A 17,302-nucleotide genomic window follows, 5' to 3' on the forward strand; every position below is an offset into this window, starting at 1 on the left:
AAAAAAACTTCAAAAATATTTTCATTAATACCCCAGAGAGATTTTAAAAGATATTGTATATAGTACAGTATAGCTTGGTAATAGTATAGTATAAAGAAAAGAATACTCAAAAAAATTTAAAGAATTCTTAAAAATATGATAGTAGAAATGAAAACTGAACTGAGAAAAGTTCCGGGCCAGCCCCATGGCTTAGCGGTTAAGTGCGCACGCTCCGCGTTGGCGGCCTGGGGTTCGGATCCCGGGCGCGCACCGACACACCGCTTCTCCGGCCATGCTGGGGCCGCGTCCCACATGCAGCAACTAAAAGGATGTGCAGCTATGACATACAACTATCTAGTGGGGCTTTGGGGGAAAAAATAAACAAACAAACAAATAAATAAAAAGAAAAAACAAAAAAAGAAAAGTTCAAAGTTGAAGAAATTTCCCACAAAGTAGAATAAAAAGACAAAGATGGAAAAGAGGAGAGAAAAGATAAATTTCAAGGACATACTCAGGTGGTTCAATATCCAAATAACAGGAGATCCAGACAGAATGAACAAAGAAATGGAAAAGAAATTATTAATAAAATCAATCAAGAACATGTTCAGCACTGAAGGACATAAATTTGCAGATTGAAAGAGCCAAATGCTCAGCATAAAAGAGAGGGGTCTACTGGGGTAGATCGGATGATTGTTCGCAATCCACCCCACACCCGTTGTCATGCAAGAGTGCAGTGTTTTCACTAGAGTAGTAGTTGGAATGTTTCCCCATCCCATTGATCTTGAACTTGGTCATATGACTTGCTTTGGTCAATGGAAGGTTAGTAGACATTATGCATGCTGGTCTAAGGAGGAAGAGGAGACATGTGGAGCAGAACTAAACTTAAACCACAGCCTAGGTTTGCCAAACCTAGCTGAGCCCAGCACAGGCACAGCCCACCAGGAGACGCATGAGCAAGGGAAAAACGCTCGTAAACCATTGCGTTTTGAGGTCGTTTGTTACCTAGCATCCATCACTGCAGCGAGTATCTCTCCTATACATACCAAGTTGTAACAGAGTGAAATTTCAGACACCGGGGCAAAGATCCTATAAGCATCCAAAGAGGAAGAAAAAAGACTGGTGTGAGATAACAGAAAATATATATATTGTGTCCCTGGTTCCTGGCACAGAGTTCCTAAAACCCTTATAATTTCCTAAGTGATAAGAGCACTAGGAGCAACTTTTGTTCTAATATTTGCTCTTTGACCCTCGTTCTCGCTCCTAAATCCCTTGGAATTTCCTGGGTGACAGAAGTGTCTTTTGTTCTAATAAGGCGACTCTTGGCGGCGGTGGGCTCCGGGATGGGGGCTGGTCACCAGAAAGACCAAGCCATGAAGAGAAGTTTGGAATTTTCAGTCCCACCCCCCCATTCTCCAGAGGGGAGAGGGGCTGGAAATGGAGTTAATGATTGACCATGCCTATGTGATGAAGCTTCCATAAAAGTCCCAAAAGTACTGGGTTTGGAGAGCTTCTAGGTTGGTGAACACATGGAGGTGCTAGGAGAGTGGTGTGCCCAGAGAGGGCATGGAAGCTGTGTTCCCCTTCCCACCTACCTTGTCCTATGCATGTCTTCCATCTGGATGTTTGTCTGCATCCTTTACCATATCCTTTTATAATAAACTGGTAAACAGTAAGTAAACTGTTTTCCTGTGTTCTGTGAGCCATTCTAGTAAATTAATTGACCCCAAAGAGGCGGCTATGGGAACCTCCGATTTATAGCCGAATGTTCAGAAGCACAGGTAACAACCTGGGCTCATGATCAGTCTGAAGTGGGGACGGGGAGCCCTTAACCTCTGGGATCTGACACTATCTCCAGGTAGACAGTGTCAGAATTAAGATAAATTGTAGGACACTCAGCTGGTGTCACAGAATTGCTTGGTGTGGGGGAAAACAAACCCCACATCTGGTGTCTGAAGTGTTGTGAATGTGAACAGTGTGAGAGTAAAGGGAAAACACATGAGTTTTTTCTATACAACTTGTTTAAAAAAAGAAGCATCTTTGCATCATGTCTTCAAACTTCTTAACAGTTATGACTGTGAACAAAAAAGCAACACGGCAACGTCTTCGAACTTCTGAAAGGGAGAATAAAGACATTTTCACACGTGCCAAGTCCCCAAATATTTACTTCCTGTGCAGTCAATCTCTGAAAGACACTGGAAATCATGCTCCATCGAAATAAGAGAGTAAACCAAAAGGAGAAGAACACAGAATAAAGGAAGCTGACTATTTAACAGAGGGGGGAGGTGAAAAGAATCCCAAGGATGACGGTCAAGTCAGAGCCTAGGATGAGAGCTGTGTGCCGGGCATAGAGGGCAGCAAGCTCAGAGCAGGTCAAAAGCTTCCAGGAGACTTCATCAGAAAGCTGACATTAAATAAATAAATAAAATCTTTAAAAAAAAAAAAACAAGGGCCGGCCCCGTGGCTTAGTGGTTAAGTGCGTGCGCTCTGCTGCTGGCGGCCCGGGTTCGGATCCCGGCTGCGCACTGACGCACCGCTTCTCTGGTCATGCTGGGGCCGCGTCCCACATACAGCGACTGGAAGAGTGTGCAGCTATGACATACAGCTATCTACTGGGGCTTTGGGGGGAAAAAATAAATAAATAAAATCTTTAAAAAAAAAAAAAAAAAAAAAAAGAAAGCTGACATTGATAGAGAATCTGGTGTATCTGAATGTCTCGAAAAGTTACTTAGACAACTGGAGAAGAATTAGGGATTAAATTATTGATAAGTACAAAGAAAACGAAGCAAATGAAAAATAAGACAGTTAACTCCAGCAATAATAAAAAGCTGTGCAGGAAAGGGAAAATGATCGCAGGTTAATAAATTGCTCGGCTGTGAACGATGTTTACACAGTCCTAACAATGTGAACCCTGAATACTGATCTAACTGTAATTATAATACAAATGTGTTGGGAGGAAACTCTCCATGGCTCTCTTGCATTTCTGCATGTCCTGCGAGCGAGGCACTGCCTGCCCTTCATTCTGGACCGTCTTTTCAAGGATGTTTGTATAGTGAACAGCCTTGGAAAACAAAGATGGCATCTCCTTTTGCAGTAAACGGCAGGATACTTACTAAAATAATAAAGATAAGGTCTCTATCTGGAGTAAAGTTCAGGCCTGCTTACTACCCATTACAAAAGACTCAGGGTCCCTAAGGTCAGAGCTCCTCTCCTGTAATGCACCCCATTGCATGTGCAGTGTCACCTGGCCTCTCTGCATCACCCTGTGGGAACTGGGGCTTGGAGTATCAGTGTAAAAATGTTGATACTCCAGTTACTAATATTGCTATGTGCAATAAACTCTCCTCCGTTCTACTAACATCCATAAAACTGTAGCAGGCAAACTTGTTAGCCTGCAAGTAGCATAAAATCTTAGACCCTTCACAGTTCTTGACAAACTATTTCAAAAGTGGGGAAACAAAAGGGATACAGTGAGCAGCAAGTGTAAAGGAAGGAAAAAGAATGAAATCTTCCATTTCAGTAGGAGGAAGTAAATAGATAATTCCTGAAACAGAAATATCAAAAAATAGCAGTTTGGGGGCCAGCCCAGTGGCATAGTGGTTAAGTTCGCATGCTCCACTTCAGCGGCCCAGGGTTCACAGGTTTGGATCCCAGGCGCGGACCTATGCACCGCTTATCAAGCCATGCTGTGGCAGGCGTCCCACGTATAAAGTAGAGGAAGACTGGCATGGATGTTAGCCCAGGGCCAATCTTCCTCAGCAAAAAGAGGAGGATTGGCAACAGATGTTAGTTCAGGACTAATCTTCCTCACCAAAAAAAAAAAAAAAAAAGTAGCAGTTCAAACATATTATTTAGAACCTTGAAGGTAAGTACCAAAATAATCAGCCAAAAGTGATGAAAGTATTCAAATCTGAGGAAGAAAAATGCAGCAAAATCCTTGAGGAAAGAGATAATATTCAGAGGATCAGTGGAAGAGACTGGCTCTTGTTTAAAAAAAAAAAATCTGTACCCTTGTACCAACGTTTCCATTGTCTATCTCTTCATAGCACTTTCAAAACCTGCAAAGGGGAACTGGATTTCATATGTTCTTGGCCTGCTTCTGGAAAAGTACTGAGAGTGAAATAATAAAATTATTATTACCATCACAACTAGCTGTCAGTTACGAAGAACTTACTGTATCTTAAGCACTGTTCTACGTATTTTACATGTATTAACCCTATGAGATAACATTATCCAAATTTTATGGATGAGGGAACTGAAACACATTAAGTGACTCTCCCGTGACTGCATAGGATTCAAACCTAGACAGTCTGGCTCCAGAGCCTGCAGTCAGTCCTGAGAATCAAGAGCCACCTCTACTAGTCAGGACTCTAGTTGCAAGTGTCAGAAACCTAATTTAAACTATTTTAAGTAAGAAAGGAAATTTATTAACTCATGTAAATAAATTGTATAAAGAGAGGGGTAGTGTTTTCAGAGATAACTGGATTAAGGGACTTGAACTCACTGTTTCTGACTCTTGTCTAAGTTCCTAGGTCTAGATGTTGGCCTTATTATCCAAAGCCCCTCCAAATGGCAGGATATATGGCCCCAGAAACTCTAGGGCCATACACAGCCCTACAGGCTATAATTCAAAGAAAAAGACCGTGCAACAACAGTGAGATACCACTACGTACCTATCAGAATGGCTAAAATCCACAACATTGACAACACCAAATGCTGGCACAGATGTGGAACAAGAACTCGCATTCATTACTGGTGGGAATGCAAACTAGTACAGCCACTTTGGAAGACCATTGGCAGTTTCTTATAAAACTAAAAACACCTTTACCATATGATCCAGCAATCATGTTCCAAAAACATGACCACACAAAAACCTGCACGCATGTTTATAGCAGCTTTATTCCTAACTGCTAAAATTTGGAAGCAACCAAGACATCCTTCAATAGGTGAATGGATAAATAAACTGTGTTACATCAATACAATGAAATACTATTCAGTGCTAAAAAGAAATGAGCTATCTAAGCCAAAAGTCAGCAAACTACAACCCATGGGCTAAATCTGCCCCCCTGCTTGTTTCATAAATAAAGTTTTATTGAAACACAGCCATAAAAAATATAAAAAGAAATGAGCTATGAAACCATGAAATTACATGGAGAAAACTTAAATGCATGCTATTAAGTAAAAGAAGCCAATTTGAAAAGGCTGCATACTGTATGATTCCAACCTCGTAACATTCTGGAAAAGGCAAAATGCTCTCTCTCCTAGCTTCATGAAATAAATCCAGGGAATAACTCTGACTGCCTCACTGATGGTCATATGCCCATCCCTGGGACTGTCACTGTGGTCGGGAGAATGGGATATACACTGGCCAGGTTTCAGTCACATGTCCATTGGGGAGCTTGGGGTGGGGCAGGAACGGGCATAGCTCAGTGTTCCATTTAGCAGCCTCACCAGAATCACCTGATGATAGTGGAAGAAGGAGTGTGCTCCAAAGGGAGGAAGGGACAGAGGAGAGTGGTGCTGTTATCAGAAGGAGGAGGAAAGGGTGTTAGGCAGAATAAAAAAATTACAATGGCTACACCCTCACCTATATTACGTATGTATTTAAAAATTCTAAGCGGCACATATGTACGGTGATGGATAAAAACTGGACTGTTGGTGGTGAACACAATGCAGTCTATACAGTAACTGAAATACAGTGATGTACACCTGAAATTTACATAATGTTGTAAGCCAATATGACCTCAATAAAATAATTTTTTTTGAAGTTCTCTTTTGTTTGTTTTAAAAAGGAAAAGGACATTTATCACTTTCCAGCTTATAAAGTGTGGTACCACTGGGAAAGAAGATTAATGGAGAGAAAGTCAGCAGGAAAACAAGGATTGAGAACAGAAAAGAAAAACAAATAGAGAAAGAAGAGAACTGAAAAACGGGGCATTAAAGGCCAAAAGACACAGCATTTCCTACCATGTATGGGTAAAATTAAATATATAAAATTATATCTCTATTACCCAGAATAATTTCATTCTTTAAATAATATTTTTATAGACAAAGACATAACTATGAGACCCAGTTCTAGCCAATGAGATGGAGAGAGAGTGTCCTGTGTGAGACTCCCAAGTGACTGATGCCTGATCAGACAAGGATCTTCGCCTGCCTGCAATGTAGACATTAGACCTAGATGGGCAGCAGCCATCTGGCAAGCATGAAGACAAAAGCCACACCCTGAAGATGGCAGAACAGAAAAAGAGAAGGAACTTGTGACCCTAATGGCATTGTGGAAGCACCTTACCAGCCCTGGACTTCCTACCTCCAGACTTCTTGTATATGAGACAAAAACCCAAAACCTATTGGGCCAAGCCACTGCAGTTAGGTTTCTATTACCTTGATCTCTTAAATGATCCAAATAGCTAACATCACTTTATCACTATCTGTAGAAGGTACAAGTTATATATTTGTACTAAAAACACAATACCCTCTCACCATTTTCCACCTAAGACCAACTGTGTGTATTTAAAATGGCTGATTAAGGGGGCACTGAGTAGCTGTGGGAAGCTATTTGGTATAAGAACTGAAACTAAGATTTTGACTAAATCAATAACATTCTCAACCAAATGACTAAACGAGTTAAACTTCATCCCAGTTTCTGATTTTTATAAAATTATATGTAATAGCACAGCTTTACAAAGAGTTATGATTGCTTTCCATGAATTCCTACTTTTGTTCTCATTTAATCCTTAGTGTGTAATCAATGCACTTCTAACAGTAACAAGTAATAAAAACCATATCATTTCTCATTAACCTTTTATTTTTAACTTAGTTTTACAATAAAGAAACAGAAAAAAAGTAGATCATTAAAAAAATACCATCGCTGTCAATTTAAAATTTTAAATGAGGTTCTTGTTAAACAAAGCAGTAACACTGTATCCTATAATTACATCTTTACTTCTATATACAAGAACTGTGTGCAAAATGCTTTTCAAACTATAAAATAAGACTTTGGAATAGGATACAAATGGTTACCCCAGGAGTTAGTTACTGCTTGTTAATGAATCACAATTGCTTACATTCTTAATTGGCATTTTATTTATTTATATACTAAGAGAAAAGCCACCATTTTCTGATACCAGATTGATATCTAATTTTTGGAAATAATCCCTGATCCACAGGTCTCAACTTTATTTTTACATATAATTTTTACATATAACTCAGTTACTTGCTTCATTTTGTTTTCCTACACAAATAGAGGACAGTTTTTAAAAAGCAAATATTAGTAGATCCCTTTAGACAGAAAATATTAGTAGATCCCTTTAGAAAGACACATCTTAATCAACATGGGATTAAAAAATAAAAAACATCAAGTTACATAAAAGAAAAAAAATAAAGAAAAAAGAGTCTTGGGAAAAACCAACCGTATTTTTATACTTTTTTCTTCAGGCAAAGACCCACCCTCTATACTAGGAACAGATTACTTTCTCTCTTCTTGAAAACACTCTGAACACGTGATGCTAAACCCAACATCAAACATACCAAGAATGCTTAAAAATTATTCGCTGTTAAGCCTTTGAATCAGAGAAATCTTTAAAGTACAAGGGACATCTAAATGAGCAGGGAGTTTTAGAAGGTATACAGGAAGAATAATTCCAAACAAAGCCTTCAAGGATCTAAATTACAGTCTTCTTTTTAGTCTACATACGGGAGGTGGGGGAGAGACACTTACATCGACATTAGCTGGGGATGGCTTCTTAATATGGAAGCATATGGCCTGCTAGCTTGCAATCCTTCCAATCCCCCTGTGAAATAGGTTTATCTAAAATATTATACCCCGAAGGAGAAACTGAGGCACTAAGAGGTTAAGAGTCCAGTCTGTGTAGTTTACCAGTTGCAGAAAAGTGATTTTCATGTGTTTCCTTTTTGACGTTTGTAAAAACAGTAAAAATAAGTTTTCATTTTATATTTCAAAGCACCCTATGAAGCAGAAACAAGATATCCTCAGTTAAAGAGAAATGATTACAAAGGAATAAATGTATATGATTGAATAAAAATCTTAGTAATGATCTGCAGGGTCAGAATACACTTTCAAACCTACTTTAAGCCCATTCTTCATCATTTCCATCAGCAGGCTATGTCTGTTCTGTGACTCATTTGTAAAAACTAAGCCTAGTACATAGGGCTCTACTTTGTAAGGAAGATGACTGAACACTAAGGTCAGAGCTGTGAATGTTCAAGAAAGATTACGGACAGCCCACAAAGTGGATGTGGAGAATTTTCTTCTAGCAGTTTTCTACTCCTTGGCACGACAATGCAGTGACTAAGATATAAAGTCGATTTAATCTCATTTGAAATTCAATCTTGGTTTGCATTCTTTCTCATATTTAATTTAGAAAATTAAAAATACCCAGTTATAAATTTGATCTCATTATTACAACTGTACCTTGGAAAAGCAGCTTATATTTCTCTATGGGAGATAATCAGGTAAACATGTTACCAAACAATAATTAATAATTTAATGTCCTTCAAGTTCAAGGGTAGGGTAAATCTATGTATGCTATTTATAACCTAGTGAGATTGATTATTCAAGTATTAGCAATATTAGTCCTTAAAATGTTATCATTTGTGTAGTGCAAAATATATATATATATGTATATATGTACACAAACCAAACTACTGGACAACAAAAAGAAGTGTAACCATCAGAAACTAAGATTTTCTTGTGAGCTCCACAATCCATTTCATTCCGAGGTCATCCAGGCCCAGTAGTCTTCTTGAGTAAAATACCATTTTCTTCAGTTCAGTTTTCTTAAAAAAAAAAAAGTAAAAACCAATTTCCTATGAATATAAATGCAATCTGAATATGAAACACATCCCTACCAAAGAATTTTCTGAATTAAAACATAATATAATATTCTAATTCAAAATAAAACCATAAAACTATAAATGATCCTTCTGAAGTTACTTCATGTGACTTATAGCTCAAAAGGAAAGACCCAATTGTGAGTGCTGACATTACCAAATAGTTTTTAATAAATAATTTAAATGTACATTTCTCCTCTCCTAGCTTCTAGATTCTCATCCTTTTCTAGTTGGCTATTATACAATTCAGATTGTTGCAAATTATTTGATAATTTTATCAAAATGGAAAAGTTGTGAAACAAAAAAGCTTAATAAAACTACAAAAGGTTGATAGATATACAACCTGGACTATTCATTTAATCAACAAATATTATGTATCTGTTACTTTCCAGGCAGTGGGGATACGAACATAAATGAGGCAGGCTCCCAGCCCTCAAAAGAGCTCTCCATGTAGTTGAGGGGGACTGGGGGACATATACACCAACAACCGAGATATGTATGATGTGACTGTTTTAGTGAGAGCAGGGTCAATGAACCATTAAGAAACGGGTAGGCTCGTCAGCACAAGACACAACAATCACATATGATCTGAGTTCTGGGAGAGCTCCCACAGCTGTAAAATCTCTACCCTCCCCAGCACTCAAGATGCCAAAATGCCTGAAATTCTTTCATTACAGGTTCATGCCTCTCCTCTGTAGAAATGCTCTTATGCAACTCCCTTGGCAGGAATGATATTTTACATAATTGGACCATTCCTTATCCTCTGTAGAAATCTTCTTATGTACACCCCCTTGGCAAGAGTGACATTTTAAATAATCAGATCAATTTTCACGTAACAGAAGATCAGTCGTGGCATGAAGAAAAAAGGCCCCTGGAGGAACAGAACTGTGGGTGGTTCTAAAGTAACTGGGAGCCAGGGTTTAGCAGAAACCTTAGCTGGGAAGTGCCAGAGCAGTCAGCGACACTTATCAAGAACCCACATGATGCAAATTACTATACAAGGTCCTTTGCAGATTTACAAAAAAGCACACCACTTGGTCTATGAACCCCCAATCTTCTATCTACTGTAACAGGGAAATAGAATAGACATAAATTACTATCACTATCTTCAGAACTTTCGAATGTTTTTCAGGCTCTTAATGCAATCTTTCTCTCCTTTTTTTTTTAAATTAACTTGTAAAATGTAGGGTATGGTGTGATAAGACAAGAAAAGTTACAAGAAACAACAGATAAGGGAACAGGAATAAAATTCTGCCTTTCCCCTACTTAGCCTGTTGAACTCTCTGCCCTGGCTGTACTGCTGAGATTCTTTCCTCTCCTCAGAAGCCTCAGCCTGACATTTTGGGCCAGTGCCATCTTCCCCAGTCTCCATCTTGAAGAATGTTTCTCCCCAGATCCTCCCCACCCCTATCCAATTTTTACTGATTACCTCTCTAATGAAGCTCAGTGTCACCAAGGAAACTACATGACAGCAGATTGATGACTCTGGGCAGACTGATAAAGAAAAGTGGTTAGAAACATTCTTTCCTTCAAAGTGATAGATCAAGAGTAGTCTTTTGGGCTTAACAGGTCTGCTTCCAGTATTTAACTCCTGGATCATTTTAATAGTAGAATTTTCAGGTTAAGTAATGGGAGAGGCGGCACCACAGGAGACTGTTCAGGGCCTATTTTTGAATAGGTCTGCAGGTGTTGCTCTCCGTATCACATAAAGAAGGAATGTTCTGATCCACTGCAGAGTGATGTGAGAAATCTCTTTCACGTTTATATTTATATTCTTGTATACTAGAAAAAAAAAATCAAGCAGTGGACCTTAAGTATTACTTTTAATGTTAAAAAAAAATTTTTTTTAAGCTTACCACAAATAGATCACCACTTATTTTACATATGTACAGGACTATCTCAGTGTGTCTATTTGTGTCCAGATTTTACTTATTAAATAAAATGAAAGCTTCTCCATGTCATCTGGTACCTCAATTTGCCATCCTGCCAACAGTGGGCATTCAGCCATGCACTCAGCACATATTTATTGAAAGCCTATGACACGGCAGACACTGTACCAGGGGATGAGGCACAGGATAGTCCCTGAGTAGGGCACAGCCTCTCCTGCCCACACTTTTCCCATCCTGACAGGACTTCTAGATCTTTCTCTTCATCTCTAACACAGACCTGTCTCCTCCATACCATACACACTGCTTTCTGATCTTCATTCCTGTAACTGTCAGATTAAGAACTGTTAAACACTGCCAGATTAAAAGAAGCCTAAATCCCCTCAAGGCCAAATACGGCTCTATCTCCAACCCCAGTTAATTTGTTACACATATAAACAAAAACACTTAAAAGCACTATATCTCATCAAAATGCAGTTGTGCAATGCCAAATAATTTGCATTTTGGAAGGACTAAACACCTAACATACAGTGGAAAACTTGACAAAGACTCAATAATAACAAAGTAGAAAATTAAACAGGGAAGAGTTCTCCATTCAGAGATACCTGTAAACAACGGAAAGGGACACTTAGGAGAAATGGTGTGTACTTCTACTGGTAAGGAACATTTTAAAAAATTATTTTAGAAAAACTGCAATTTTCAGTGACTGCTAAAGCAAAGTATAGTTTGTTTTTTCAGTCTTTACTAAAGTGACAAGCTGCTTCAACCTTAAGCAGAAAATAAATTATTAACCAAAGTAAGCTTTAGGCTTTTTGTCCTATGTCAAATTTCTCTACTCTCCAATCCCCAACTTTCTAGAAAGGAAACATGAAAAGAAACTTTGAAATGCGCTGCAACGTATGTCAACACCTACCTTTAGTGCCACTGTTCCCTCGGCTTAAATCTAGCATTACCACATACTGAAAAGGGTTTGGTTCTTTGTTCCTCCTATTATCCCGGAAATTAGAATTTAAACCACTGCACAGCACTAAACCCAACCATCATAGGAGAAAAGTAAAATGTACGAAAGAAGAAAAGAAAGGACTTATATTAAGGTCTGTATCTTAACAGCTGAAATGACACACACACAAATGGATTAGAAAGGGAGTAAATAATGCTAAGAAAGCATTTTATGCTTCTGAAATCCTACTGAAGTTTTTCAAGTGGGCAGGTGTATTCCAAGAACATTAATGTAGCAGAAAACTTATTTAGTTAATTTATGAACATAAGTCAAACTGTCTTAACACAAGCAGAGAACAAGGAAGACTGAAACGACTCAGCCAATGTCACTAGCATTTCAGTTTCTCTCCTATAAAGTGTCTAACCGGAGCACTTATACTAATGTGCTGTGTATCCCTTTTACAGGAGAGAAGGGGACATGTTTGCTTTTTGCTTTTGTGATCAAGTGTAGTAATTAGAAACTTGGGTTCTTTGGTAGAGGAACAACATACCCAGAATTATTTAAACTTCTAGATTTTTTAAAATGTGTTTTCCTGCACATATTTAAGAGAGCGCTTTAAAATCTTATCATCAAACACCCTATTTCTTTTCTCCATTTGTTATAACTTAATGGGAAATGGTGACTAGATACTTGAAAAGATAATCACGAGGCCATCAGTGAGGTAAACAATTGTCTATCTGTCTGTCCATGGAAAGTCAGTCACTTTACAAAGCGTCCAAAACAATGCTTTTAGGATTTTCTTGAACCCAACAGTTTTGGCCTCAGGCTATTCCTAACCTAGACAATCTCAGAACACTTTCAAGGATTCCAATCTATTATTCTCAGACTTACCTGAGTTATCTCCTGGCATCCCAAATTGAAATTCTGGCCCCCAAATTAGAATAATCCCTATTTCTTGAGCTAGCCAACCACCAGGGTGAAAATGTTCAGAAACGTCCACGTCTCTATTTCAAAGGTACAGAGAGCATGCAGGCATGTTTACCCATCCCCTGTCCTTTAGTACTAGCAAAGGGCCCAAAATAAACATCAGACTTTTAAGAACCTTGTTTCCTCATTAGCCACAAAACTTAAGCCTGTAATCATTTTCTTGTTGTTGCCCAAATCAAAGGTGTACAAATCCGTCAGATGCTCTCAAGTAAAAATTTTTTAAGTCTAACAAGCACTTAGAAATCCACCAGTTATCATTTCCAAGGTAGTCAGTCTCAGGATTAGTACAGAATGTTCGGTATGACAACATATCTGTGAAACGGACCCATCCCCTTAACTGCTGCCGAAAGCTCTGTCTGCTATAGATTACAAGAGTCTACACACCACTTTGAATTATAAAACCATAGTATTACCTTCTCCGTCTTTGATAATATAGATACACCAACCACTGGGCAATGAAAGGCCATATGATAGCGAAAGCTAATGTGCCAGGAGACATCTCCAAGGGCCACCAAGACGGTCTCTGAGAATATAAAACAGGCTGGTCACTAATCTATTACAAATTGCATGTATAAACTTAAAAACACACCTAATTCATAATTTTGAAAATATATAATTAATAATAAATCTCACTTCTGGCTAAAGGGAGGGAGATGGTCTCTATTTCAGAGCATAATTCAGTAAGTAGATTTTGAGGAGTACTTCAGATTTAAATAAACACAAAATAAATATATTTTTAACTTCAAAGTTCTAAAGGGTAGATTTCATTTGGAATACTTTAAAGATGTCATATAATCTAAGTTTATTGTAACTTATTTGAAACCCTGACACTTAGATTTAAGAAAAAAATTTCTTACCTGTGAAGGGGGCTGATTACTAGTCTGTAACGTTGATGATTTTGCCTAGAAATACAAATGAAGCAATTTAGCTTTGAAAAAATGAAAAAAAAAAATACTTTATTTCCTATCTTTTTTTTAAAAAAAAAAAGGCGAAATATTAGTTTATTCTATTTTTCTGCTAACTATGCTTTGACTATCCTGAAACCCATACTGACCAAATAACAAGTTTCTTAAAATTGCTAGCCAAATAAATATCTTTGACATTTTATATTTTATAGTTCAAATAATAAAAAATTATCAAAGCTCAAATTGATCTAAACCATTACTTCTTTTATATTTTTATTAAATTACCTACTCAACTTTTCTTATTAATTCCTTAATTTCCATACAAACTACCAATTTACAAACACATTTGAGAACTGCAGCCTTGATTATTAAAATTGTAATGATTATGTAAACAATATCCAAAGATCTGTTTTGGAAATTCATGATAAGCAGAAGAGGTATACAACAGATATGAGAAATGAACTGTTAGTGTTGTAGGTTTTTATTTTTTTATTTATTTTTTATTTTTTTATTTTTTTTTATTTTATTTTTTTTTCTAGCTTTACTGAGGTATAATTGACAAAACTGCATATATTTAAAGTGTACAACATGATGATTTAAGTATACATTGTGAAGTGATTACCATAATCAAGTTAACTAACACATCCCTCACTTCACAGTTGTTTTTTTTGTGGTGAGTTTTGTAAGCTTGTGTGTGTGTGTGTGTGTGTGTGTGTGAGAGAGAGAGAGAGAGAGAGAGAGAGAGAGAGAGAGGAAGATTGTCCCTGAGCTAACATCTGTGCCCATCTTCCTCTATTTTGTATGTGGGACACCACCACAGCATGGCTTGATGAACAGTGCATACGTCCACACCTGGGATCCCAACCTGTGAACCCTGGGCCTCCAAAGCTTAGAGCGCGTGAATTTAACCAGTATGCCACGGGGCTGGCCCCTTGTACATTTTTAAATGAAAAGTATAAACTAAGCAGAAAAATTTCAAACTAATTTAGGAAACTTAGATTCCTATTTGGCTCATCCCCAACACAAGTTTCCTTAGGCTAGATGTTAGAAACTTATTACTCCAGTTTCTCCATTTATTATAACTTTAGAGAAATGGTATGAGGATTAATAAGATCATTCCTTCAACAAACACTTACGGAGCATCTATTCCATACCAGTCACCATTCTAGGCATTAGAGATACAGCTGGGAGCAAATGACAACAATTGCCACCCTAATACATCTTACACTCTAGTGGAGGGATTCAGATAATAACAAATAGGCCAGTAAAAGACACAGTATGTCAGGTAGTGATAAATGTAAATAAAACAGGGAAGGGAGATGGGACACGTCGGAGGAGGGGAGGCTTGGAAGTAATTTTAAATAGTGGTCAGGGAAGGCTTTGCTGACATTTGAGCAAAGATCTAAACAAAGAAAAATTGTAAGCCATGTGGCTAACTAGGGGAACAGCCTTCTGTACAGAGGGACTGGCAAGTCCAAAGAGCCAGGGTGGGAGGGAGCCTGCTGCAGGTTCAAGGACAGCAAGGAGGCCAGCATGCTGGAGCAGAGTGGGAACAGGAGGAAGCGCGTGCGGGGTGGGGGTGGGGGGGCAGGCTTTTAAATGTCCTTGTTATGGGTAATGTGATTTCTAGGACCCAGTATGACTATAGCTACAGGCAAAACTCAATTAGTTCCCCCTGGATGCTGCATTAGTCCTTACAGACCATTAGGTGTTGCTTTGTCTGTGTGTGTGAGGAAGATCAGCCCTGAGCTAACATCTGCCAATCCTCCTGTTTTTGCTGAGGAAGACTAGCCCTGGGCTAACATCCATGCCCATCTTCCTCTACTTTATATGGGACGTCGCCACAGCATGGCCTGACAAGCAGTGTGTCCTGCGCGCCCGGGGTTCCAAACCTGCAAACCCTGTACTGCCAAAGCAGAGCACGCGCACTTAACCACTATGCCACCGGGCCGGCCTCAGACCATTCGGTGTTAAAGAAGTTACCATTCCAGTATACTCAAGTTGCAAATACTGAAAGAATCTAGACAAGGTAATCATTTTTATGGTATTAGTTGTAATAGTACCTTGCAGACAGAACAATATTTCACCAAGAGATTTACCTATGGCACTTCTTCAGACTTCATGGAATAAAGTGTAGAATTATAAAACTGGGATCCGAGGTATCTGATCACTTATCCAAGGTCACATTAGTCAGTGTGATTTAGAACGGAACTCAAGGTGACCAAATCCCAATGTGAAGACACAACTACTCTTCATTAAAGCAGCAACTACTGACAAATACTAAGGCTGAATCAAAACTATTAAATGGAGGAGCCGGCCCCATGGCATAGTGGCTGGGTTCCCATGCTCCACTCTGGCAGCCCAGGGTTCGCAAGTTCGGATCACAGGCGCCGACATATGCACCACTTACCAAGCCATGCTGTGGCAGGCAGCCTACATATAAAAAATGTAGAGGAAGATGGGCACAGATGTTAGCTCAGGGCTAATCTTCCTCACCAAAAAAAAATAATTGAATGCAACTATGAGTGGATTTTTTTCTAAGTAATAAATGGTCTGGAAAGGCAAATGAAGATTCCTAAAGACCTCTGCTTACAGCTAAGAAATAACTGGCACTACCTGTATAAAAACCATTATGACTTTTTGTTTTAACAATATTTATCCTTATATATTATTAAAAAAATTTAATGACGCTTGTTAAAGCACAGTAAGGAAGACTTTATTCAAGGGAGGAGGGGCTATTACTATAGGTATAGGGACCACTGCGGTGGGGAAGAGAGATTGGGATCAGTTCCAAATAGAGCATGGGCAAGGGGAATTTACAGTCAAGGAGCAGGGTAGGGATCAGTGGATGGGAAATTACTCAGAGAAAACATCAGGGGTAAGGGAGATTGTGGCTAAATTGACCTAAGAGGATTCTTACTGAAGACAGGCCTGAGTGATCACACATCATCTGGGGGATGGTAGAGGATGAGCCGCCCAATCAGATATCAAGGGTGGGCAGTTCTGGTTAAACTAACTTAGCAGGGTTCCTGCTAAAACTGGATTTTACAAGGAAGAAGTGAACAGATGGGACTAAGAGAAGGTTCAGGAGCTTAACTAAAGTTTGGTCAAGCAACAAATCTTTGTCACTATCAAGTGGCTTTTATGTAGCTTTTACATATTTAGAAATTCTATTTACCATTCTATAGCTAAATTAAAATAAGGATTACTGAATTTTTCTGAAAATCATTTTGAAAGGAAAAATCTCATACAATAGTAACCATTGCAAAGAAAACATAAAATATAAAGAAAATACAAGTTAGGTCCTCTGTAAGGTTGTGAACTTCCTGAGAGAAGAAACCAAGCTGTCTTACCATCGTTGTTGTCGTCATCATCTCATGTGATAATACTTAAGTGCTTAATATGTTCCAGGTACTCTACCAAGCATTTTATTTTATCCTCTGAACAAGCTTATGAGGTAGCCATTATTAATATTTCCATTTTATAGATAAGGAAACTGAGGCACAGAAAAGTTAAGTAACCTGACCAAAGATCACAAACTAAGTGGCAGAGCCAGGATTTGAACCCAGGTAGTTTGCTCCAAGGTCTGCTACACCGTGCTATCTCCCTTTTCATTTTTGTGTCCACTGCCTAGAAAAGTATCTGGTACGTGGCCATTCAACAAATATTTATTGAGTTAATGAATCTAAGGAACTATTTTACAAAAAAAGTAATATATCTCAGGCAGCTTTAGTTACAGACTTGGCTCTGTCACC

The 17,302-nt window shown here is 38.4% G+C and overlaps 2 protein-coding genes across 8 annotated transcripts in view; one reads left to right on the top strand and one right to left on the bottom strand.

Annotated features, from left to right (window-relative positions):
* MASTL (microtubule associated serine/threonine kinase like) overlaps positions 1-17,302 on the top strand; it is a 59,258-nt gene that overhangs the window by 39,431 nt on the left and 2,525 nt on the right. For 2 of the 4 annotated variants that reach the window (XM_087420674.1, XM_087420677.1), the window contains exon 12: positions 5,769-5,950. The exons of the other annotated variants lie outside the window; for them this stretch is intronic. In XM_087420674.1, the coding sequence (XP_087276800.1) occupies positions 5,769-5,800 (32 nt within the window). In that variant the 3' untranslated portion in view covers positions 5,801-5,950. Of the gene's footprint in view, positions 1-5,768; positions 5,951-17,302 lie in introns of those variants that run through there. 4 annotated transcript variants of the gene reach the window in all.
* The window catches only part of ACBD5 (acyl-CoA binding domain containing 5), a 42,819-nt gene continuing 32,283 nt past the window's right edge, over positions 6,767-17,302 (bottom strand). For all 4 annotated transcript variants that reach the window (XM_087420681.1, XM_087420680.1, XM_014783585.2 and 1 more), the window contains 3 exons: positions 13,500-13,544; positions 13,056-13,165; positions 6,767-8,775 (listed from right to left, as the gene is read on the bottom strand). In XM_087420681.1, the coding sequence (XP_087276807.1) occupies positions 8,763-8,775; positions 13,056-13,165; positions 13,500-13,544 (168 nt within the window). In that variant the 3' untranslated portion in view covers positions 6,767-8,762. The remainder of the gene's footprint in view (positions 8,776-13,055; positions 13,166-13,499; positions 13,545-17,302) is intronic.

This window comes from Ceratotherium simum, chromosome 32 (genome assembly GCF_057802395.1).
Source record: "Ceratotherium simum simum isolate JZ-2026a chromosome 32, ASM5780239v1, whole genome shotgun sequence".
Classification (NCBI taxonomy): Eukaryota; Metazoa; Chordata; class Mammalia; order Perissodactyla; family Rhinocerotidae; genus Ceratotherium; species Ceratotherium simum.